Raw genomic sequence first — 24587 nt, 5'->3', positions numbered from 1 at the left:
ACCTCCATCCTTCAGTGCACTTCCCGATATTAATTCTTTTCTAGACAAGACAAGACAAAAACAAAGACAACCTTAACCAGGCTATTTTAACAACTATCATCCAGATGTCAATGACACTTACAGCTGAAGTGAGCTGTAGCTCACGAAAGCTTATGCTCAAATAAATTTGTTAGTCTCTAAGGTGCCACAAGTCCTCCTTTTCTTTTTGTGAAACTCCTGTGTTATATGTCTGTGAACAACATGTGTAGAATGCAACTGCTCAGCTCAAAAAAACCACCATTAAACTAACTTTTTTTTTTCCAAATAATTTTCCTGCAGAAAACCTTTAGAAAACTTCCTGGTTAGTCATGCTTTGGAGTGATGAGCTGCATGCCCTGTAGTCTGCTTGTAGCATTACGTTTTCCTGTCTGAATGCTAGCTATTCAGCAGAATTAAAACACTTCATTTTACTGATATGATCTCTTTTTGTAATTAGATATAGTTCATATTTTTGTTGTATTTGAATACTCAGTGGGGCCCAGCTGATAGTACTTTTAATATTGTTTTATCCTTCATTCTGGTCTTTGTATCCATAAACTAATCTCTGGGCTGCTAATGCCCTGTGTATCCTGAGCACAAGTAACAATATGATCCTTGTGCTGGCCGTGGCTACCCTGGTTGAACCATCTAGCGAGAGCTGTTATTTCCCCTTATGTAAGAACTGTGCTGCCAAAGCGAATGTTTAGGATCTCACAGAAAGGAGTCCCATAAACACCACCACCCCCATCTCCTACTGGTTTCAGCTAGAGCTGATGGCAGTCAGCGCCTCACAGGAACTGGCCCTATGACATTGTGTAGATAGGACTTAGTGATTTTATACCATGTTGAATTTAGACAACCTCATACACCAGTATTACTGAATCAGCTTATTTATTTGTATTACTATAGCACCTATGGGCCCTAATCATGGACTAAGACCCCGTTGTGCTAGGTGCTATGCAAATGTAGAATACAAAGATGGTCCCTGCCTCAGGAATCTTACCGTCTAAGTAATACTCTTAAACTTTAAGGTCTATGATCATGATCTATGGCTCTACGCTGACCTTCTGGATATTGCAGGCCATAGAATCTCACCCACCCACTCCCTGTAGTAGACCCGTAACCTGTGGCTATTTTACTGAAGTCCTCAAATCATGATTTAAAGACTTCAAGTTACAGAGAATCCACCATTCACTCTAATTTAGTTTAAACCTGCAAGAGACCCATGCTACAGAGGAAGGTGAAAAACCCCCAGGGTCTCTGCCAATCTGATCTGTGGGGGAAATTCCTTCTTAATGCCAAATATGGCATTGAGTTCCCACACACCTGGGAAAGAATTATCTGTAGTAACTCAGAGCCCTCTTTATATAGTGTCCCATCACCAGCTCTTGGAGATATTTGCTAGCAGTTGCAGATCAGCTGCATGCCATTGTAGACAGTCTCATCATACAATATCAGCCATAATTTTATCAAGTTGTGCTTTGAAGGCCAGTTAAGTTTTTTGACCCCACTGCTCCCCTTGGGAGGCTCTTCCAGAACTTCACTCCTCGGGTGATTCTAAACTTTCGCCTAATTTGAAGCCTAAACTTGTTGATGGCCAGAAGGACTCCGTCAAAGTTCACAGGCATGAGCAATCTGTGATCTTTGCCCTTCACTTCAATGGGAGGAGGATTAAGTCCGTAAATTTCAGTGTTAATAAAATAACAATTACCGTTTATGCAACAGAGAGCCTACTGCAGTGCTGTTCTCCCATTCTGCATCCCTGCTCCTCTAGTCAGGAGACTGCTTATGGAAATTCACAAGCATCCTGTCTTTCCAGTGCTTCAGAGAACATTATGCTTGCTCCCAGGAACAGAGTAAGCAGACTTGAAGTAGCTTGACATGCCTTTCAGCATTTGAAACCAAGCCAAACCAAAACAGGATAATCTTCTTAGGAAGTGATCTAAACCTCATTGCCTGAGATATTTAACACTGCACTGGACAAGTCAAATGAGCTAATAGAACTTTTCTATCTCTCAATCTATAACTGTCATTAAAAATTGGTAGGTCTAACTATAGTTCTTGGGTGTCCTTTTTAACCATCTTTTTTAGCATTAATTAAGTCTCTTTGTAGTTAATTAAATTGCTGCTTTATTCAAAGTTATGAATTTAATCAATTGCATTATGGTATTCCCAGGAAATAACAGATTTTCTAATGTTCTTTCAGCAAACAAAATTAGCAACACCTTAGCAATTTCAACATAACCTCTTGATTTCAAGACATTTAGTTACAGGGATATGTTAAATTTAAAAGCATAATGTGAAATATGCTCCAGGTTGTAGGCATGTGATACTCATTATCAATATGAATGGATAGATAGAAAACTCGTGTATAATTTTAATTTGCTAAAGCAGCTTGAATGAACAGGAAACCGTGAGTGAAATCCTAGCCCCATAGACACTGGGAGTTTTGTTACTGACTTCCATGGAGCCAAGATTTCATCCAGAGTGTTTTGGGGACAGAGAAAGTTAGTGAAGAGAGGAGGTACCAGTAGTTTTGGGGATGCCATTTTGATGTATATAAAACTAGGGTTAGTTTTTGTTTTAGCTTTGTTTTGATTTTACGCTTTGCCAAAACAAAAACAAGATCCATTTAGATCTGGGTCCCATTTTTCCTATGTACCCAGAGTTCAGGAGTATGGGTAGATGGTTCTGGTTTTCACCCATTTCTATATGAAATAGGTTTGCAAAACCTAAATCACCCATAGTTTTGCTAACCTAACTCTAGTTTAGAGCCAATGCTCAAGTTATTCAAACCCCAAAATTCAGGGGATAATAAAGGGTTCTGTTTAACCCATTTCTATTCTTTCTTAATCTAGTAGTGATTTTTGTTAAAATATATTTTATTTTATTTCTTCATTCCATATGATGAGAAAATACAAAAATGGGGAAGGCAACTACAAAATATGAATTACACACAGACGAGGCAGCCACCTAGTATATGGTAATCTAGCCTCTGAGCAAAAGCTATGTGCAAAAGTATAGAATGGCTGCACTGGAAGACGCTTGTGTGTGTTGTAGTGATATCAATAAGTTGACTCATATGGATGGTGAGTTGGATGAAATTCTCTTGGGATTCACACTAGATAAAAATGAATATGCTGTGCAAGTCAGAGCCAGGTAAATCTACTTGATACCGTGACTTACAGCAAATTTAGGGCCTATTCCTATGATCCTGAGCAGCTCACACAGGTCTGGTGAAGGGTTTTGTGCCGTCTCCCCTTCAGTAGACACAATGACAAATCTGTATTGTTACCCAGCATAAGACTGTTCTTCAGATATAGTGGAGGCAGGACTGGCCAACTCAGGCTCCTGGTCTTGCAAATACTCAAACGTTTAGGTTTGTGCTTAACTTTTAAGTACAGATGTTTTCGGGATCAGGAGCCCTGTTCAGTGTCTTCAAAGGATGCCCCTCTGCGTTGACAATGCAAATATTCCTAAGGAGCCTAGAAAACGTGAAGCAGTGGGGCTCATTCCTGGCGGTGGCAGGAGGAATATATCGTCATCCTTCTGCTGCCCCACTAGCATGTGGGATTTGTGAATCTTTGTATGTGGAAGGCTGCTAGTAGTAACCTTCCATATTCCTTCAGCTGAACATGCAGAAGCACTATGAGCAAAGTCTTCTCTCTGTCACCCATTTATAGTCTGAGTCTCTCCTTCAAGATGATAACGCTACAGGTTTTTTCATGACTGTAAATGAGTCTTTGGACCGAGTGGGGTGTATTTGGAAAGGACTGCACTAGTGGTACTGTAGCACATACACGTAGATCACTGTAATAGACCATAAAGCCTGTGATGAACAGGCATCCTGATCCCAGTCGCTTCAATTATTCACTCCAATGTTTCAATTTACAGGTTCTGTTTTTATCTATTCACATCATGAAGTTTCATAGGCAGAAGCAGTGGGATGCTGACGTCTTACATTCAGACTCAATGTGCTGCACTGAAAATAATAAGTCCCGGTGTGTATATACACACTTCATATTTGGCATAGCATATAGTTTTGTATTCTCCAAAGTTTTGGTATTAGGGATTTAATTGTAGAAACAAGTGTGGTGGGTTTTAAATAAATATTGTGTTTTCTTTCACTCACAGTAACAGCTGTGCTTTTCTTTTTTTCTTTCACAGGAAGAAGGTATAGTGAAGGAAATAGACATCAGTCATCATGTAAAGGAAGGTTTTGAAAAGGCAGATTCTTCACAGTTTGAGTTGCTGAAAGTATTGGGGCAAGGTTCCTACGGAAAGGTAACTTTCTACAGTATGTAATGGACCTAATTCTGCTTTAAACAGCACTAGTAGCATCCCATTGAAGTCAATGAAGTTGTATGGGCAGAAGAGCATATTTGCCATTTACTGGGGTCCTAGGTAAGACAGGTTAGGGGATAATATTTATGGGGCTAGACCCTAAAACATGAATGAGTGTTATGTACTGGTTATAAGAAAAGGAGGACTTGTGGCACCTTAGAGACTAACCAATTTATTTGAGCGTAAGCTTTCGTGAGCTACAGCTCACGTAGTGAGCTGTAGCTCACAAAAGCTTATGCTCAAATAAATTGGTTAGTCTGTATTCGCAAGAAGAAAAGGAGGACTTGTGGCACCTTAGAGACTAACACGGCTGCTACTCTGAAACCTGTCGTACTGGTTATGTAATCCACTCCTTGTTGCATTAAACTACCCCCCAGCCGTTCCAGAGGTGGTGATTGTGCTATAATTGCTAGTTAGGGGACATTGGTTGAGATTTTCAGAGAGGCCTGTGGGAGTTAGGCATCCAATTCTCATTGACTTTCAATGAAATTTGGTCGCATAATTCCCTCAAGTCCCTTTGAAAATCCTCTGAAGCTCATGATCTGAGCTCTGGAAATCCCAGGTTTAGTGAGCAAGATAGCAACCATTAAAGTTAAAGCATGGGACTGGGAGTCAAATGTTTCAGCTGCAGCTCTGCCAGTGACACCACGTATGGTCTTGAGCTTTCACTTACCTTCTCTGTGCTTCAGTTTGCCCATCTATAAAATGAGGTTATTGATTGCTTCCTCAGAGTGGTACTGAGAAAACTTTATGGTGCTCAGATGAAAAGCACCGTGTAACTGCAAAGTATTATTATCTTTAAGAAAGATAAACTAGTTTTGCATTGTCACATCCCTTTTTAATGCCCACAAAAGCCATGTTTGTGCACACATTCCATTGCTGTGTGCATATTATACATATCTATTACAAAACAACGTACAAAGACTAGAAACCACAAACCATCACCTGAATGTCCTTTGGTTAAGCATCCACGTTTCTATGGTCTGAATGAATGAGATCCCCAAACCTTTGCAAGTGTGACCCTTGCTAGCAGCTGGTGAGCCTAATTTAAACCAAGTGCCAAAAATCTGTGTGTTAAGTTTATTTTTCTTGGTTTGTTTGAAAATATATTCCGCAGGCCTGAACCCTTGATCAATCTGCCTTACTCAAGAAACTGATGTACTCCTAAAATCAACTGAGTTACACCAGCATAAAATGGAGAAACAGTGTCAACCTGTCTAGAATGGCTCACAACTATGAGTGCTGACCTCAGGGCAGACGCTCCAAACTAGTTGTATGTTCTAGAACATACGATTTCACCAGTCCAATAAAGAAAGAAAAACCCAGTAACAAGTGTGAACTCCTGAAGCAGTATAACTGTCTTACCATGGAGTCACAGACAGTCCCCTTGGCATTCCACTCTATCTTCCCACCCAGGTAAGCTGGACTATGTGATTGTCACTTTACACCAAAAATCACAACAATACTCCATTTACCTCCAGTCCCAAAGTACCAGTCAGTCACTTACCCCAGGCCATCTGTACTCCGATCTCAAACCAAAGACAACACCGGTAGCCAATCCTGTAATAAACTAAAGATTTATTAACTAAGGAAAACGAGTTATTTATAAGTTTAAAACAGGAAACATACACACACACACACAAATGAGTTAGTCTTAAATTTAAAATGGTCATATAGGATTCTATAATAAGCAGCTCTATATGTCCTTTAGGGCTGACCAGGCCAAGCAGCATGGGGATCTCTTGCTTATGCTCTCTGGACTCGAAGATTCCTCAACAGAAAGATCCTAGTTTCTTCTTGTCAGGGATTTTTATCCCCTGTTCCCCAGAATCCAAGCAGATGGGATGAGTTCATGCACAGGTTTTCACTTTGTGGAGGAAGTTACAAATGCAATCAACGAGGTCTCTGTCCTTTGATGCTACATAATGCTCATTTGCCTTCAGTGGGTCATCTTGTGTGCAGGATGAACACTTTACCTTAATTAATGCTGCTTTTCCTGTTCGAGTTATACAATGACAGAGGTTTACAATGCAAACAGTATAACTTTATACCATGGGATAACAAAATTATAAGTAGGATTAATGCATGCAGCATCCTACTAACATTCCATGAAGTCTACACACTAAACACATTCTTATAACATTACTATCTGTTTGGCTTTACCTGTTGGTTAGTATAGTTCAGACTGGTTTCCAGCTATGCATTTGTCAGTGCCCAATGAGGCCTGGGGCCTTGGCATAAGCTGGTACCCGGTCTGCCAATGTCACACACTGATGAAACAGACCCTACAGTTTTATTCCTGAGACAAACTATATTTAGAGGATTTATCCGCTTTCCTGAACACTGCAAATGGATAACTATCACTACATCTGTTACAAGCTCCCTGGGATGAGGGAATTTGGAAACCATTCACCAGCAAATGTATGTCCTGCAGAGGAAAGACCATAGTAGTCTTGTGTTCTGAACATCTGCATTTAAAAACAGTCAGACCAAGTAAGCATTGGCTGCTGCAGTGAGATGCAATGTTTGGGGTTTTTTAAAAAAAAAAAAGTGAAGGTTGGGGGAGGGTTTGTTCTTTCCAGATCAGCAATTGGCAGCTCTCCTTGTTCCAGATGCCCCAGATCTTTTGCTCTGTTGTAGTTTCTCTCTATCAAACTTAATCCCAACTTTTCAGAATATGGGTATAATAAATATTTCAGAAATGGTTCAATGGCAGTCTTAGATTGTACTGCTGTATTCTGTTATTAGTCCTCTAAATTTGGCTGTCTACAGTTAACATTTCACAGCTAAAATAGCTGGTCTCTGGTGCCACAGAAATACTTACCAAAGGAAGACTTGGTCTTTTGGGCAAGGTCCACACACTTTAGTGAAGGATCAGCGTATAACGGGGTACAGATTCAACCTAGCTTGGTTGTGGGTGATTGCTAGTCACCATTCAGGGAGCTGTGTGAGATAAGTTAGTGCGCTCCTTACCACAACAGGCACTATTTGGCAGCTTCAGCTGAGAGGCCTGGGATTGAACGCCCCTGGAAAGCTAACTGCCTCTTCGCTCCAGTAATGGTCCCCACAGGTTAGGACAGGGTGGGGAAGCTTGCGCGAGGGTTGCTTAGGCTCTTCCGATCTAGGTTTTCATCACCACAATGTCTGAGATCCTTGTTTAACTTTATAGAGCGTTAGTCTCCAGGACCGTCAAGTCACCACTTTTCATGGCTACTAGCTGGAGCCAATGCTCTGCTGCAGGATGCTCCGAGAAACTTCCTTTGTCATCTAGGAGAGCTGCAGGTGCTCAACATCTCTGAAAATCTTATTTAGGTGCCTAGCTTTAGGCAACCACATAGGCTGAGGGGAATTTTGACAATTCTATTTGCATTCCATTGTACCTTTAAGAATAATAAGACATCGTTTTGCAATACAATGCATTTTTGTTCCATGTCCCTTTTTGGTTTGATGATGATTTTGATGTCCTCTAAAACAGCACACAATGTTCCTTGACTCATTTTGTTTTGGAGGGGAATGCAGACCAACTGCAATATCCCATGCTACACAACAGCTGACAAATGACTAATAATTTAAGTTGATGATTTTTCTTATTACAGCCATAGGGATATTACTGGCATTGCAAGATTATATAGCATGCAGTGAGGGGTTTGGGGTTTTTTTGTCTTTGCCCAGTACTTCGACCATTCCAGTTTAATATTCCTGCAGGTATAATGTGCTGTGCTGCTGAAAGTGGAACATCGCTTATGAAACATTATATCTAACACTGTCCACTTGATTGGGAGTTAGATACCATGCCAATGTTTAAAGGTGAATAACAATGCTGGAACTCTGGGGTTTAGCCAAACTTGCTTATGGTGGTGTTTTTTTTTTCCACTTCCTATCCCCATAATGCCAGACACTATTTCTGAGTAGAGTTGAGTGAAAAACATACAAAAAAGGTTCCATGAATAGTTTTGAACTTTTAAATGATTAGCTTTGGCAATGTCCACTCCTCTTTCTGTCTTTGATTGCCATGAATATTTGAGTAATTGAGCTTAATTTAGCAAGAATGTTAATGGAAAATCTATTTTTAAAATTGTATCTGTAGAAGCCAGATTTTACACTTTGCACACACAATTATTGGTGGTAGCATTGTTTGCATGTTTATCAGATCAGGAAACGAAGTACCAAATTACACATCTGTCCTATCCAAATATTTTTATATTCCACTTCACTTCTAGTATCTGTCCAGCAGCAGAAGTCCTGAAACACCCTAGAGAACAGCTTCTCAGATTGTATTTCTGGCCCTTTTGGAACCAGTAAATACTGGAAATCGACTGAAAAACCCTGCTCTTCTGAGATTTCTTGCCTTATTGATAGATCAAGGAGGTATGAATAGTTTGGAAAGCTTCAAACTAAGTTTTGGGAGGCTTATTGTGACAGAACTAAATTGTTGTTCTCCCTTTCCCTTTTGTCCCAAAAAATCATCTGGGACTAGATAGGAAGAAACTGCTGCACATAATAAAACAAAACAAAATATTTTGTAAATTTGCAGAGTCAAAAGGTGTAATAATAGGAACCTTTCACAGATGTACACTGGGCAAACTATCTGTATTGTAATAACCAATTCATTCATCAAATGTAGCCTTTTTTCTATTCATGAAGTTTTCATAAGCAGACTTTGATCTTTAAAATTTTATTTGCTTACAGTTTTACAGTACTTATGCACACACATGTCAGCTTCTGGATTGTTAATGAACTATTCACTTCAACTACATGCTTAGCTTGTCAATCATGAATAATGAATCACATAGTATGGTTTCTTCTTCCTGAGTCAAATGATTAAACCTTTTTAAACGGGCTGAACACATCTGGGCACAAATGGCAAATATCTTGTTTTCATGCAAATACAGCCATTCTCCAGATGTTCATGTGAATAGCTGTTTAGAAATCAAACGTTTGCAAACACTATTACTATTCGACCACTTCAACTGGATGTGTAAAGAACAACTGATCATATTAAACATGTTACCTTTAGGAGAGGGCAATAGGGTAGAAAATGAAGCTTACAAGGGCCAGCTAAGCCAATTGTTTGTGAAGTAAAAACTAAACACTTTGAGTATTAACTTTTCCTTAGAATTCTTGCCGTCTCAGTATCCATTACTCCATCAAATTCAGCAAATGCTCTCCCCTCAAACCACTGTACTTGATTACATTGGTGTCTTACTTTTGTAGGTATTTCTGGTGAGGAAGATCAAAGGATCTGATGCTGGCCAGCTTTATGCCATGAAGGTACTTAAGAAAGCCACTCTGAAAGGTACGGATTAAGACACTGGGCTAAACACGCTCTCTCTTGTACTATAGAGTTTACCTTTCTTGTGATGTGTAGGATCTGTTGGCGTAGTTTTGTAGGATCTAAGAACACAAAAGCATGTTCTTCTCAGCCTCCACCATTCTGTTTCCTCATTTTGGACTGAACTTACTAAAACTCCACACTTTCAGTGCAACATTGTGCCTTTAAATAATTGCACCCAAAATTTTGCACCTCCAAGTTATTTGCAGGATCAAATAATAGATGTGGAAATGTTATTTAACAGCACCTGAAAATCCGGCAATAGGTGCAGGTGTTCTCATTTGCACCTGCAATAAATTGCAAGCAGTGTTGTTTGTGGGTACCAAATTAGAGGGCAAGTTCTAAAAATTGGTCCCTAAAATTTTTACATCAAAAAAAGTTTTTCTGTTTGACTGTTTAGCCATTTTAAGAAAATGCTCAATATTGTTGTCACTATCACTAGAAAATGCAGTTATTTTGTGTTCATAATAACTAAAATGCTTAGGCAAGGAAACCTGTGACTGATTGCTACTCAGATTGAGCTATGGTACATATTACAGATGGAACAACAATTTCTCTCTCTCATTATTTACTTTTTTTGGTAACACAGACTTGGTTGCCATATGGAAAATTAAAATGTTGTTCTGCTTTCTCATTTTCTTCTAGTTATAGCTGTGGTTGAGAGAGAGTTCAGTGAGTCAATTCACTTGTGTTTTTTTTCCTTTGCTGGCCATACAGTATGGGAGCCAGAAATTATATAAGGAATTTGGTATTTGCTAATTCTGCATGACTTATTCACTATATTTTAATAAGGATTATTTATAGTTGTTCTGGGGGGTCACTTTTAATTTGTGTCCGAGTGTTGGCATCTCTCTGACATATGTTTTACGTAAATGTATTTCAAGAGCGGAAAATAACTCACTGTTGGTAAACAGTAACCCTATTGAATGTTGCCATATATCTGAAAACTCACAGGCTCAAACTTTCAGGAATGGCAAATTTATTTCTGGGTGCCTAACATCTCTCAATTTGGAGATCTACAATCAGCAGTAATGCTAGGTAATCTTGGTTATGACTAACAGCACAGTAGATGTCAAGAGGCTGATGACGTGACACAGCAATTCTCTTGAGCACCAACCGAAACGTGCAAATAGTAAACTAAGTACTCGCGTAGCGCTATCTGACGTCAAAGCCCTTTACAAACATTAATTACAAATGCTGAAGCAGCTGCTGATGTTTCCATTTAGAATTTATATAGAAGAGTTTGCACTCTGCTGTTTTCCTGGAATAAACATCCATCTAAATATTTCTGCTTCCAATGGATAAATATTTGTGTGTGTGTGTGTGTGTGTATACACAAGTGTATAATGGAGCAAATCCTCAAGTCTTTATTCACAGTCAAATTCTGCAGTACCTCAACTATTCAAAACTGAGTGTTCTCCACCTGTGAAAGTTATTTCTGCTCTGTGAGAAATCTGAGGAAAGAACACCTAGCTTGTTACTATTTTTGTGAACCCACATAACCCTTCCCCTGTGAGAATTTTATTTTTTCACATCTCTGTATAGATGCGTAAGGTCCTTCCAGCAGGAATGACCTCTGGCTTTCTGTCTTGTGCAGCACCAAGTACACGCTCACCACTTAACAAATAATAGGATATATTGTCTTCAATGTTGTAGCTGTGTTGGTCCCAGGATATTAGGCTGTGTCTACACTGCCACTTTCAGCACTAAAACTTTAGTTGTTCGGGGGGGGTGAAAAAACACACACCCCTAAGCGACACAAGTTTTAGCACCAAAAAGTGCACTCCCGGCAATAAAGCTAATACCCCTCATTCAGGGTGGTTATTTTTTATTGCCAGGGTAGAGCTTTTCCCCCGGCAATAAAGCATGACTACACTGACCACATCACAGCACTGTCATGGCCACGCTGTAATGTGGGCAGTGTAGACATACATACCCTTAGAGACAAGGTGGAACAGATTGCTTAGCATAAGTAGCTAACACACATTTCAAGGGGTCATTCAAGGTGAAGTGGCCCGTTAACATCTTTCCAGTCATGAAGCAGGGAGGGGGAAAACCAGGGTGAGTTTGTTAGCAGGTTACAGATTGTTGTAATAAGCCATAAATCCAGTGTCTCTCTTCAGTCTTTGATTTTTAGTGTCTAACAAAAAAAATTAAGCTCACAGGCTCGTCTTTTGAAGGTGTTGTGCAAGTTTATTTTAAGGATGAGGACTGGGAGGTCAGATGAGTGATCACTTTGTGAAAAGTTTAAGAGTAGCAGCCGTGTTAGTCTGTGTTCGCAAAAAGAAAAGGAGTACTAAGGTGCCACAAGTACTCCTTTTTATGAAAAGTGTTGACCCACAGGTGATATGGTGTTTTTGTCTCATGTGTCTGTGAGTTCCTTTGAGCATGTAGTAATTGTCTGGTTTCACCCATGTTGTTGTTGGGGCATTAGGGCACTGGATGTGGAACACCACATGGTGAGAGAGGCACATGTAAGACCCATGCATCTTGAAAGGTGTGTTGTGGTGGGTTTTGACCCTCATAGCAGTGGAGAGATGTCTGCAGGCTTTGCATCTGTTCTGGCAGGGTCTGGTGCTGCTTTGAGTTGGCGTCATAGACACTGACTCCGTGGGACACTGACCCATAGGGAAAAAAGGCTCAGCACCCACCAGCAGCCCCCTTATCAGCGCCTCCCCCTCCCTCCCCGAGACTACCGCTCACCGCAAACAGCTGTTTCGCGGCCTGCAGGAGGGATGGGGGAGGAGCAAGGACACAGTGCGCTCGGGGGAGGGTGTGGGATGGGGAGGGGGCAGAACTGGGCGTGAAGAGGAAGGGTGGGGGTGGAGAAGGGGCGGGGCAGGAATGGGGCCTTAAGGGAAGGGGTGAGTGGGGGCAGGGCCTGGGGCAGAACCGGGGGTCGAGCACCCCCAGCACTTTGGGAAGTCAGTGCCTATGGTTGCTGTGTCTTGGTCTGTGGGGAGCTTGCTTCTGATGATGAGCTTGGAGAGATAGGGAGGTAGTTTGAAGGCCAAAAGAAATTCTACAACCTCATCCCTCATGAACCCACCCCAGTGACCTTCTGCATGCTTCTCAAGATACACAAACAAGGGAACCCAGGGAGACCCATCATACCTGGTCCGGGCACTCTTACTGACAGAATATCAGGACTCATAGAAACCATCCTCAAACCACTCACTGCACAAATGTCCAGCTTCCTCCAGGACACAACTGACTTACTCCACAACATTAACAAAATCTCTCAGAACGCCATCCTTGCCACCATGGATGTCACTTCCCTATACACCAATATTCCTCACAATGATGGCATCACTGCCTGCCTCAGATATTTACAAAACAATGGACCACACTCAGATACCCACTCCAAACACATTGCCAGACTCATCCACTTCATCCTCACCCATAACAATTTCACATTCAACAGATGCTTCTGGTTCCCCTCCCCCTGCATCTGCACAACATCATCATGCTTCCTAGAATACTCCACAGCTGCTTTTCTGACATTTAGTGGTAACACCTGGAAGCTGTGACAGGAAAGTGATCTCTGCCAGATTGGTCACACTGTGGAGATCCCAGTCAGAGGGTATGTTTTCACTGACTTTTGTGCCTCGAGCTACTTTACCCTAGGGATCAGCATAGGGTAAAGAACAAAAGTTTCTAGCCCAAATCAAAGATGTGGGGAGGTCCAAATTAGTTTCTTACAGACATGTTATCTACCTCGAATTAACTGGCAATCAATTCACTTGAGTTACAAAAGTGAAGACCGCCCAGAAGCGTGGTGTAGGAAGGGAAATATTAAAAGTGCTGCAGTGAGAGCTGCTGTCAGTGAAGTTCCAAAGAATTTGGCACAGAGGATAATAATTTTGACAGCTTTAATTTGATCTTTAAGTGAGTTTTAAATTATTGCTGCCCACCCACACTGAGCAGGCCTGGAAATCCCTCCAATTTGAGATTTATTACCATGTCAAATGATGGGCACAAATGCATGAGTGCTTGCTAGCTATAATTCAATAATTACTGGCAAAAGCATGGCTGCCCAGACTCTTCTCTCCCCCCCCCCACCCCCCTGCACTGAACAGCATAAAGCTGAATGTCACCTCCCCATGAGTAAGGCTAAGATTTTTGTCATGGATATTTTTTAGTAAAAATCAGGGACAGGTCACGGGCTTCCATGAATTTTTAGTTATTGCCTGTGACCTGTCCCCGACTTTTACTAAAAATATCCCTGACAAAATGGGGAGGGAGGAGTGTTCCACACCTATAGCTGAGAGGTCCAGGGGCCCCCGTGGACTGGCGGCCGGGCAGCTGGGGGGAGGGCCCACTGGCCACAGCAGCCTGGTGCTCCGGGGGGGATTCCCCCCCCCCCCCCACGGCCGCCTGCGACAGCTGAGAGCTGCCCCGGGGCTGAAGTGAAAATGTCAGACATATCTGGAAATCGTGGATTCCGTGACATAATCCTAGCCTTACTCATGAGTAGCCCTTGCAACCCCAAAAACCACATTGGTGGTTTTTCTGTATGAAGGTACATTTACAACAACATAAGGGAAGTGGGGCAGGGGGAAATGACAAGTTTAAAAAAAAAAGGGGGGGGGTGCAGAAAACCTTGCTGTTTGGATTAGTCTGAGGAGCTAGTTTGTGGGTAAAAAAGGTGCGGCATTTAATGCATGTTTTAACCAAGGGTTACCCACTTATGATGAAACTCTTATTCTTCGTCAGTAGATAATCTCTCCAGGCTGTTATGCCTCATTAGTCAGCATGATCCCAGAGTTCCGTGACAGCAAAGGTTATTGTAAAAACAGTACAGAACCTTTCACCTTCAGCAATCAATAGTTTCCAGCATTCACAGCTCCCAACGAGCCAGCTCTGTACCAAGAGAGCCCTGAAGTTCAAATATATCTGTGTATAGAGAAACATAGTATTTAGAGATGGAAGAGATCTATTAGATAATGGAGTCCCTCCCCCTGCAAGGGCAAATGTATCCCCAGTTGTGGCTGTACTGTATATTAAGCTGATATTAGATGTTAAATATTGAACAATCTTAGAATGGAACAGTTGCAAGGATATGAATAGTACACACAAACTCTTGTGACAATAAAAATAACCCTTATTAAAATATTACAGTATTAAATAGTATTAAAATAGTACATGTATGAGTAGTCATATATTTATGGCATGGATACTTGATAGTGGAAAATTCTATAGTTGGGTATAGATCAAACCAAAATTAGTTACTTAATGACCCATTGCCTTCAGTGGTTGCTGCTGGGTGCTTAGTACTTCTGAAAATCAGACCATTTATTTAGGATCCTAAATAAAGATTTAGAAAACTAATTTTAGGCACTCACTTGAGGAAAAAACTTTGGTAATAATACTTAAAATTTAGAAAGATCCATTTGGATGGATACCAATGGAGATAAAAGACTGCAGTTAGGGATGTTTGCAGAACTTAAACTCTGAATTTTCTGACTTTCAAATGTTTCATGTTTCTTTTAAACTAAGATAGTGACATGAGGTTCTTTTTGTTTAATCTATATTTCTAAACTTAAAATTGTGTTAAAGTACTACTTGTCTGGGAATTTCTTTAAAGTTGTGAGGTGTTTTGAATAAGCCCTTTAAAATGTTTCCACTTCTTAACACTGTAAAAATTATTTTCTTGAAAGTATTTTTTTGGAAAACAGACAAGAATATAATATGTTTAACAAAAAACTGGAGGCGTATTTCAGTGAAGCAGGGCTGCCCTTCACTCTGACTGAAACCCAGAGGACAGAAGCAGTGGGGTTCCTCTGTACTCTGTAGGAAACATGGCACACAGGAAGGACAGATTTATTAACTTGATTCTCACATCGTTGCTCTTAAGGTGTTTATAGGCTCCATCAGCTCTGCCGGGGAAAGTTCAAAGTTCCTTGAGCAGAAGCTGTTTTGAATCTCACAAATCGGTCCTGCTTTGAGCAGGGGGTTGGACTAGATGACCTCCTGAGGTCCCTTCCAACCCTGATATTCTATGATTCAAATTGTAAACTCCACTAAACATATCTGAAGAGTTAGTTCTTCTATTCCACTATAACAAACAGTGGAGTTCAAATATGAAGACGCAGCCTTGTAAGACATGTTCTATAGTAATTGGCACTGAGACTGTAGCCGCATATCCTTTCATCAGTGCTTTTGAACTTCATAATTATTATAGCGGTAAACACGGATCTTACAAGCTCTGCAAGATGGGCCTACGTATCTTGTCAGAAGTGGGATGCACCTGCTGATCTGGTCAGCTGTACTGGCAATACCTGCAGATTTTGAAAACTTTGTAGTGGGAAGCTTCTAGGTTTCTTGAGGAACAGAAGCTATTTGGCTCCCAGAGCTTAGCGGTTTCTGCCACACTGCAGTTTATGGAGCTTACACCCAGCATGGTGGCATCTCCCAAGTTTCTAAATTCCTTGAACAAATGGCACAATCTGTATCTGCAAAGTTTGTGATCTTCTTGAGCCAAAGCTATTTGATTTATGATGGTTATAGCTATGCTGACTATGCTGCAGAATTTACAGATTCTGAAAAGCCTAAAAATTTTAATTCCACAGAACTTGGAGTTCTCAGAGGTTAAAATATTCATAATAAACTTCAAATTAAACGCGCACATATATACGAAAGTCCCAGGCAGTAGATGTCACTCAGGACACCGTTCATCAAAAAACTGGAGTTTCCATACTGTAGTAGTGGCTTATGTGTTCAACCATCAGGTGCAGTAACTCCCTCAGTTTTCCTCCTCACTGTGCCTGCCTCAGTTTCGTGGTGGTGGTGTGGTTTAGACCTGAGGCTAACCCCTAAAACCTCTCTGGTTCTGATGTAACAAGTCCAGTGAAACAACATGTATATGGAGAGTCTAAACATTCATCCCTTGGTGCAGAGTTTACAAATAACACATCCACCCAAATAAACAAACTTCATTCATTGGTGCACAGGTACAGAGCCCTATACTACTGGGCTCTTCCACAGCCTTTGTTAAACTTTTGAACAGAACTACTCTCTCATACTCTAGCCCAAAACCTTGCCTCTTCTTAAGCCCTCCCTCATCCTTTTACTGTCCTTCGAGACCTCTTCCCAGCCTTTCCAAAACCCTTGAAGGCCCTTTACCTGGAGAAACCCAACAGTATGCTCTGTCCCCTTCAGGTCAAGAGACGCACAATAGGTTGTCCCTGGTCACCCACTGGTCTGAAGGAAGACTGCTGCTCATATTTCCCCAACAACCTGCACCACATCCATTGTTCCCTAACATACAGGTCCCCTACTCCTTGGGAGCTACAAGTCCCAGAATGTCATGGTTCTGAACCTGGAAAATGGACAGAGCTGGACCCTGATATGAAAAACAAAAGGTGGTTTATCCTCTTAATGGATCGCTTGAAAGATATTTTGGGGAAGAATGTAGCTATATGCCGTAAAGAAAAATAATTGCCATGGTGTCATAAATATAAAGGGAAGGGTAAACCCCTTTAAAATCCCTCCTGGCCAGAGGAAATCTCCTCTCACCTGTAAAGGGTTAAGAAGCTAAAGGTAACCTTGCTGGCACCTGACCAAAATGACCAATGAGGAGACAAGATACTTTCAAAAGCTGGGAGGAGGGAGAGAAACAAAGGGTCTGTGTGTCTGTCTATATTCTGTCTTTGCCGGGGATAGACCAGGAATGGAGTCTTAGAACTTTTAGTAAGTAATGTAGCTAGGTACATGTTAGTTTGATTGATTGATTTTCTTTAAATGGCTGAGAGAAGAATTGTGCTGAATAGAATAACTATTTCTGTCTGTGTATCTTTTTTGTAACTTAAGGTTTTGCCTAGAGGGGTTCTCTATGTTTTGAATCTAATTACCCTGTAAGGTATCTACCATCCTGATTTTACAGGGGGGATTTCTTATTTCTAATTACTTCTATTTTTATTAAAAGTCTTCTTGTAAGAAAACTGAATGCTTTTTCATTGTTCTCAGATCCAAGGGTTTGGGTCTGTGGTCACCTATGCAAATTGGTGAGGCTTTTTATCCAACATTTCCCAGGAAAGGGGGGGGTGCAAGTGTTGGGAGGATTGTTCATTGTTCTTAGGATCCAAGGGTCTGGGTCTGTAGTCACCTAGGCAAATTGGTGAGGCTTTTTACCAAACCTTGTCCAGAAAGTGGGGTGCAAGGTTTTGGGAAGTATTTTTGGGGGGAAAGACGTGTCCAAACAGCTCTTCCCCAGTAACCAGTATTTGTTTGGTGGTGGTAGCGGCCAATCCAAGGACAAAGGGTGGAATATTTTGTACCTTGGGGAAGTTTTGACCTCAGCTGGTAAAGATAAGCTTAGGAGGTTTTTCATGCAGGTCCCCACATCTGTACCCTGGAGTTCAGAGTGGGGGAGGAACCTTGACACATGGTTACACAAAGTCATTGTGTGAGAGAATGTCACCCTGAACTGGAGAAATTTAAGTACCGCTGCTAGTATTGATTGCAAAATGATTCTCAAAAAGCCAACACACAGACTTCACAGGCCAAAACAGTTACAAAAATTAAGATCTAGATGCAAGTGAGTCAATCTTTAAAGAATCTCTTTGGAAAGAAGCAGCCAATAAAAAGAAAGTTCCAACGATGCTGTATGATTTTTTTGGTATGTGTGTATTTATACTTCTTGCTTTTTCTTTAGTAATTCAGAGCACAGGTTCAGATATGGATGAAAGGGCAACTTTTCTCTATAAAAATAAATTCTGAGCACACAGCGTTTGCGAGTTATATTGTCTGTTTCTAGTCAAGCCAGCTGGAAATACTCATTGTATAAGGTCCTGATCAAATTATAGCCTCATCCCAATGATGCACTTAGAATTAAGATCCTGCACTAAGGGGAAAAAAATCCCATTTCTAAGGACTTTAAGAAATTATATAGCCCTAGAGGCTTGAAATGCTATTGTCCATCAGCAATAGAGTTTTTTTTTTTAAATAGGAACTCAATGTTACTCTATAGAATTATATCTACAGGGCAGGAGGAATTATAAAACTGTGTGACTGTACTTTTTAAAAAAACTTATTGACTGGTCTGCCCTTCTTTAAACAATTGATGGAACCCCACTGAAGATCCCATCAGATGTAGTTTTCAAAAGTTATCACGTTATATACAGACAAACGAGAGATGCCATTGAGTTGAATGTAGAGCCTCATTTTGCTCAGCCAGAAATAATCAGTCTGGATACATGCACTCTACTAAACCCAAGGGAAAACAATCCGAAATGCATCAGATGATGGGGGCGGGGGTAATAAATACTAATTTGAATGACAGTAATCATAATAATTTTAGCATTTTGCATGTTTAAAGCACTATATTGATAACTGGTTAATTTAATCACCATAACACAGCCATGAGGAAGGTGGCTGTTTATGAGGAAGAACTCAAAACTGATTCAAAGGCTAGATTCTCCATTGGTCCCAAACAAAGGTTAATCTAAATTTGAAGTCGTGTAAGCCACACCTTTTCTCTACATTTTATTGGTTTCATATTTTGTATCAATTGATGATTCAACCCAGGGTCAAATATAATCCCCTTAAATGCTTGGGCTCTTGAAAAGGCTACATCTGTGCAACCGGCTGATGTCACAGTGGCTGATGTCAACAAGTTTGGATAATAGGAAGCCCTATGACTAGTCACAGCCCAACCCGGAATCAAAAGAAATTGACTCCTAGAGCAAGCTCCATTTCTGGTCTTTTAGCAGTGAGTAATTGGTGGTCTAGGTACTGTGAAGGAACGTACTACCCCTTTAAAGGATAGGCTGGAGCCTATGGCTGGGACAGCCTGGGGTGTAACAAGGAGGCCCTGCCCCACCCTAGGGCTGAGCTCTATAAACAGGAAGAGGATGCTGAGCAAGAGAGGGAAGTATTAGTGCAATAGGACTCTACAGAGATTTTTATTATTATTATTTTATTTTAATCTAGAAAAAACTGCAAATACATTTCAGGGAAATAACCTGATTGCATAAACATACCTAGTAACTTCTTCCACAGAGAGAACAGATTTCTGTTGCATTTGTTTTGACCAGTCTTCTCTTATGCTTTCACTCATTTTCAAATTATCTAAAATTACTCTTGATACTTATTGGGTTTTACCTGGCTGTCAATGAGATAGGGAAAGAATGTGGAGCCTTTTACAAAATTTCTAAAAGAGCAACTGCCCTTGATCTGCAAAGTGCCTCTGAAGATATTTCCACAGAATGGACTGTCAACCTATTGGCAACTGTTTGAAATCTCCAAGCAAATTGATTAGCATTCCTCCAAATGGTTGGGTTGGGTTGACATGTGCAGGTTCACCGGTCTACATGTTGCATTTTGTTTGTTTTATTTTTTTCCAGTACTGAGCAGCACATCATACTCATTTCATTGGGGATATTAAAATTGCAATTTTCCAAATCCTTTTGTTACTTTTGATCCAATTTGCTATCTAGCTCTTTAAAGTTTCCATAAATTCCAATATGTAGAGCAGAATAAATTAATGGCCTTGGAAACACAGCTGCAGCTCCTGTTTTAAAAAAAAAATATTAAAAGCTTTCAGACCTAAACTTTTTATAAAAAGCTCAAGTAATAGACTTGATCATAGTGCTTTTTACCACTTCCCAACTTTCCCTTGGATTACAATTTTGTCATGTTTTGTTATTTTGTCTGATGGCAGCTATTTTGCAATTTTAGAAAATCCAAAATTGGCTTCTATTCTGCAGAAAAGACAATATGCAGTATTTCATACTGTTGAGTATCAGTATCATCATTCTTTGCTTTTGTTGTAGATATAAAAGATTGAAGACCACCCAGATTGTTGTAGTTATTATAAGTGGCCCTCTAGTCATGACTGAGATCCAAAGCACGCGTTCCAATTTCAACCTGCCTAGCTACTCCATGTGGTCCCATACCAGCAGCAGCCATTAACTTATGTAAAACAAGATTATTTTCAACACCAGCTTCACATTCATCCTTAACTACAATTTCTGACATCTGAAGCTCTTGCAAAACATTTGCCTCAAAATTATCTTTCCATGTAGAGAATCTGTTTGCCAATTGCTTCAGATTTTGCTATGTGACCTTCAAAATGATGTGGTGATGATAATAATTGTTCTAGTCTGTATCTGGCACAGAACAGCAGGTGTTCTTCCTTTAACCCACCTTTTGTCCTTTTTTGTAATACTTTGTGAACTCTATTTGGCTTATTTTCCAGGTCATCTGCATGCTGTGGATAAATTTCTAGCTCAGAAGGAAGAGCAGTGTCTTCTGCTTTCAGTGTGGATCGCTAGCTATTGTTCTAATTGAACATTAACTGCAATGATACAATGGGCATACCATCAAAATCTTGCCCATATGCTCAGGGTTCAGCTGATCGCCATATTTGGGGTCGGGAAGGAATTTTTCTCCAGAGCAGATTGGAAGACGCCCTGGGGGTTTTTCGCCTTCCTCTGAAGCATGGGGCACAGGTCACTAGCTGGAGGATTCTCTGCACCTTGAAGTCTTTAAACCATGATTTGAGGACTTCAGTAGCTCAGACATAGGTGAGAGATTTATTGCAGGAGTGGGTGGGTGAGATTCTGTGGCCTGCATTGTGCAGGAGGTCAGACTAGATGATCATAATGGTCCCTTCTGACCTTTAATATCTAATTATAATAAATAATATCTATGAAAATGTTAAATGTTTCTTGGGCTGAGTAGTCAGAGAGGAAAAACTGTACTGCAGTTTTTCCAATATTGCCCTTTACATTGCTACGTTGAACATCACCAACCAATTCCTCAAAGGTTCTCCACTTGGGTTCCCCTTCATTGTCATATTTAGCTTTGTAATTAAGTACAGCATCAATGGATAGGATGCACTGTGTATCCGTGTTGGCGCATCAGTGTTCCCATACATATTTATTGTGCAGGTTCATCAAAAGATCATTTCTCGCAGTTGAGTTGTCACTGTCCTACTCTTGACTATCTCAATGGTGTCCTCCTAGGTCCAATGGGAACTTAGAGCAGATGTCTTCATTACTGGTTTTCTCCCCCCCACCCCCCGAACCTAACTTTCCTATGCACTGATAACTGTTCCTCATCAGCACTGTCAAGCATTGGGTGATCCTTCAAGCCATAAAACTTCCACAGGTGTTGAAAATCTGTATGATACCAAAAGTTCTTAACATTGAAATATGGACAAATTAATGAAGAAATCAGCCCAATTTTGGAAGAACCATGAAGCACTTAAAGGATTTTCCTTAAGTTTTGCATAACTTCCATTTATTGTATATTTCTTGGCATTGCTAAGTAATCTGTTTTTGAAGCTAGGAGTTGATATAGTTCGAACTAGTGCAGATAAGCTGCTCTTAATGTGAAGACCAGTGTTCAAGGTTGCAAAAACAGCATCTTGTCCAAGAGTTCACTGCAGCATGTGCCAGTAGATGTTAGTACCCCTCAAAGATGAACTGTAGAACATTAGTAGTTTGGCAAGTATAAGCTCTGCATTCAGTAGTCTTTCCTTTAGCTCATTAATACCATTAAATTCATTCCTTCATGAGGCAGTGTTTCCTAGAGGATAGAGCATTAGATTTGAATTCAGGAAACTCTGAATCTGTGCTTTGCCACTGACTTACTAGGTGACCTGGGAAGTCATTTCACCTCTCCATGCACCAGTTTTTCCATCTGTAAAATTAGGATAATGATGCCTATCTTCTTCTGTAAATTATACTGAGACCTACTGATAAGCGCTATATCAGGCCCTAGGTGGTATTACACATACTATTCCATGCTGAGATGTGTGGTCCGTTGCATTGTGGAGTTCTGGCAAAAAAATAAATAAATCAGATGTTTAGCAGCTCTCCTATCTCTGTAATGCATGAAGTGTTGAAAATAGTTGGATGGATGGACAGTTAACAGTTAGCTCTCAGTGAGTAAATCTGCAGCTCCATTGGGAAATAGCACTGTAAAGGTCATATCAATCTACCCAGTCTTCTCTAGCCATAGGACAGGCTCATTTTCTACATAAGCAGTGTTTGTTCTGTTTGCTGAAGGAGTTGCACCAAGGGAGCATCCAACTGTAATCACCACTTACTCCTTTTTCAGCTGCCTCTAATCATGGTACATTTTGTAGTTAGTGTTGCATTTGGTCACCTACCATTTTTAGGGAGCTGCAACAAACTGTTTTAATTGATTTCTATTTCCCCACAGAAAATATTACTACTTTTCAATTGCAAAAGCACATTTTTACCATTTTCCAATTAACATGGAAATCAACATGCCCATTTTCTGTATTATCACAATAAAACCATTGAAGGCAGTGAGTTTAATGAATGCAGAAGCCACTTAAGTCTAGTGTTGACATCTTGTGGAAAGTTGATCACCTGTCTGCAATAACCAAACTGCTATCTCTGTTAATTCTGTATACCAATGCTACTGGGCAAACTCTGGCAATCTGCAGTACCCAAACTAGATTATGTAATTCAGGAGCCTGTGCTCTGGAATCCAAACAATTTTCAGCAGAAAATATATTTATTGGATTTGTATATTTTCTACATCAATCACGAATGCTGTCAGTTGTGGCTTTTGCTCCCTGGGTTCCAGCCACCCAAATCCCTGAGAAAACCTGCTTCAATACAGAATTAAACCCCCTTCCTCTGACCTATATCCTCAAGTTGTCACCTCCCACCCCACACTGGAACCCATAAAGGTTATAATCAAACTACTATGACCTATGTTCTATGGGGACCCTATCCTGAAAGCTTTCCTAAAACCCCTCTTCTGGCCTTCACAACTGCCCCTTACCCCAGCCAATGTCTCCAAGCTCATCGTCAGAAGCAAGCTCCCCACAGACCAGGACACACCATCTCAAAGCAGCACCAGAAACAACAGATGCAAAACCTGCAGGCACATCTCCACTTCTACAATGACCAACAACCTTCCCTCCACCCCCCACAACATCCCTTCTAAGATCTGTGGGTCCCACATATGTGGCATACCTCATGCAGTGCACTAAATGCCTGAATATCAATTATGTGGGTGAAAACACACAAACATTAGGCTCTTAAATGAACTCAGACAGGAAAATGATAAAAGACCAACACCCTAGCACCTGTGGGAGAACCCTTTTCACAGAGCAATCACTCTGTATCTGACCTCTCAGTCCTCATCCTCAAAGGAAACCTCCACAATGCTTTCAAAAGACAAGCCTAGGAGCTTGAATTCATAACTTTGCGAGACACTAAAAATCATGGTCTTAATAAAGAGACCAGATTTATGGCTTATTACAACAATCTGTAACCCACTAACCCCCCTTTTTGTCTTATGATTACAGGGGTATTAATGAGCCTCTTCAACTTGAATGATCCCTTAGAATAAGAGCTAACTACTTATGCTAAACTATCTGTTCAATCTGGTATTTAGCTGTGACACTGAGTACCTTTCCCAGTTCTGAGGAAGAGCTCGGTGTAGCTCAAAAGCTTGTCTCTCACCAACAGAAGTTGGTCCAATAAAACATACTATCTCCCTAACCTCTCCCTAATATCCTGGGACCGGCACTGATACAACACAGCATACAACACCAATTTATTTTCATGTTTGGGCAAAGTTTCTATTTGTGCTGATACTTGCATGATGCCCTTGGCTATCTAGCAGACAGTCACATCGTAGCATAGTTTCCATAGCAAGGATAATTGCATTACACTCACTATTAGCTCAAAGCCACCTTTCACGCTCAGAAGGAGTTTCATGTTGACAGCATTTAGATTGCTGTTTGTCTTTGTAGATCCCAAGTTGTTTTGTTTTTGTGCATGATATAGGTAGTGAACTAAATATCAGAAGGGTAGACATCTTAGTCTCTATCCACAAAAACAATGAGGAGTCTGGTGGCACCTTAAAGACTAACAGATTTATTTGGGCATAAGCTTTTGTG

The 24587-nt window shown here is 40.6% G+C and overlaps 1 protein-coding gene across 5 annotated transcripts in view; it reads left to right on the top strand.

Moving 5' to 3' along the window:
- RPS6KA2 (ribosomal protein S6 kinase A2) overlaps positions 1-24587 on the top strand; it is a 484946-nt gene that overhangs the window by 315093 nt on the left and 145266 nt on the right. For all 5 annotated transcript variants that reach the window (XM_074948755.1, XM_074948754.1, XM_074948757.1 and 2 more), the window contains 2 exons: positions 4186-4302; positions 9577-9658. In XM_074948755.1, the coding sequence (XP_074804856.1) occupies positions 4186-4302; positions 9577-9658 (199 nt within the window). The remainder of the gene's footprint in view (positions 1-4185; positions 4303-9576; positions 9659-24587) is intronic.

The sequence above is a fragment of the Natator depressus genome, chromosome 3 (assembly GCF_965152275.1).
Source record: "Natator depressus isolate rNatDep1 chromosome 3, rNatDep2.hap1, whole genome shotgun sequence".
Taxonomy (NCBI): Eukaryota; Metazoa; Chordata; order Testudines; family Cheloniidae; genus Natator; species Natator depressus.
Note: the sequence above shows the minus strand (reverse complement) of the source record. Positions and strands in the feature narration are given on the sequence as shown.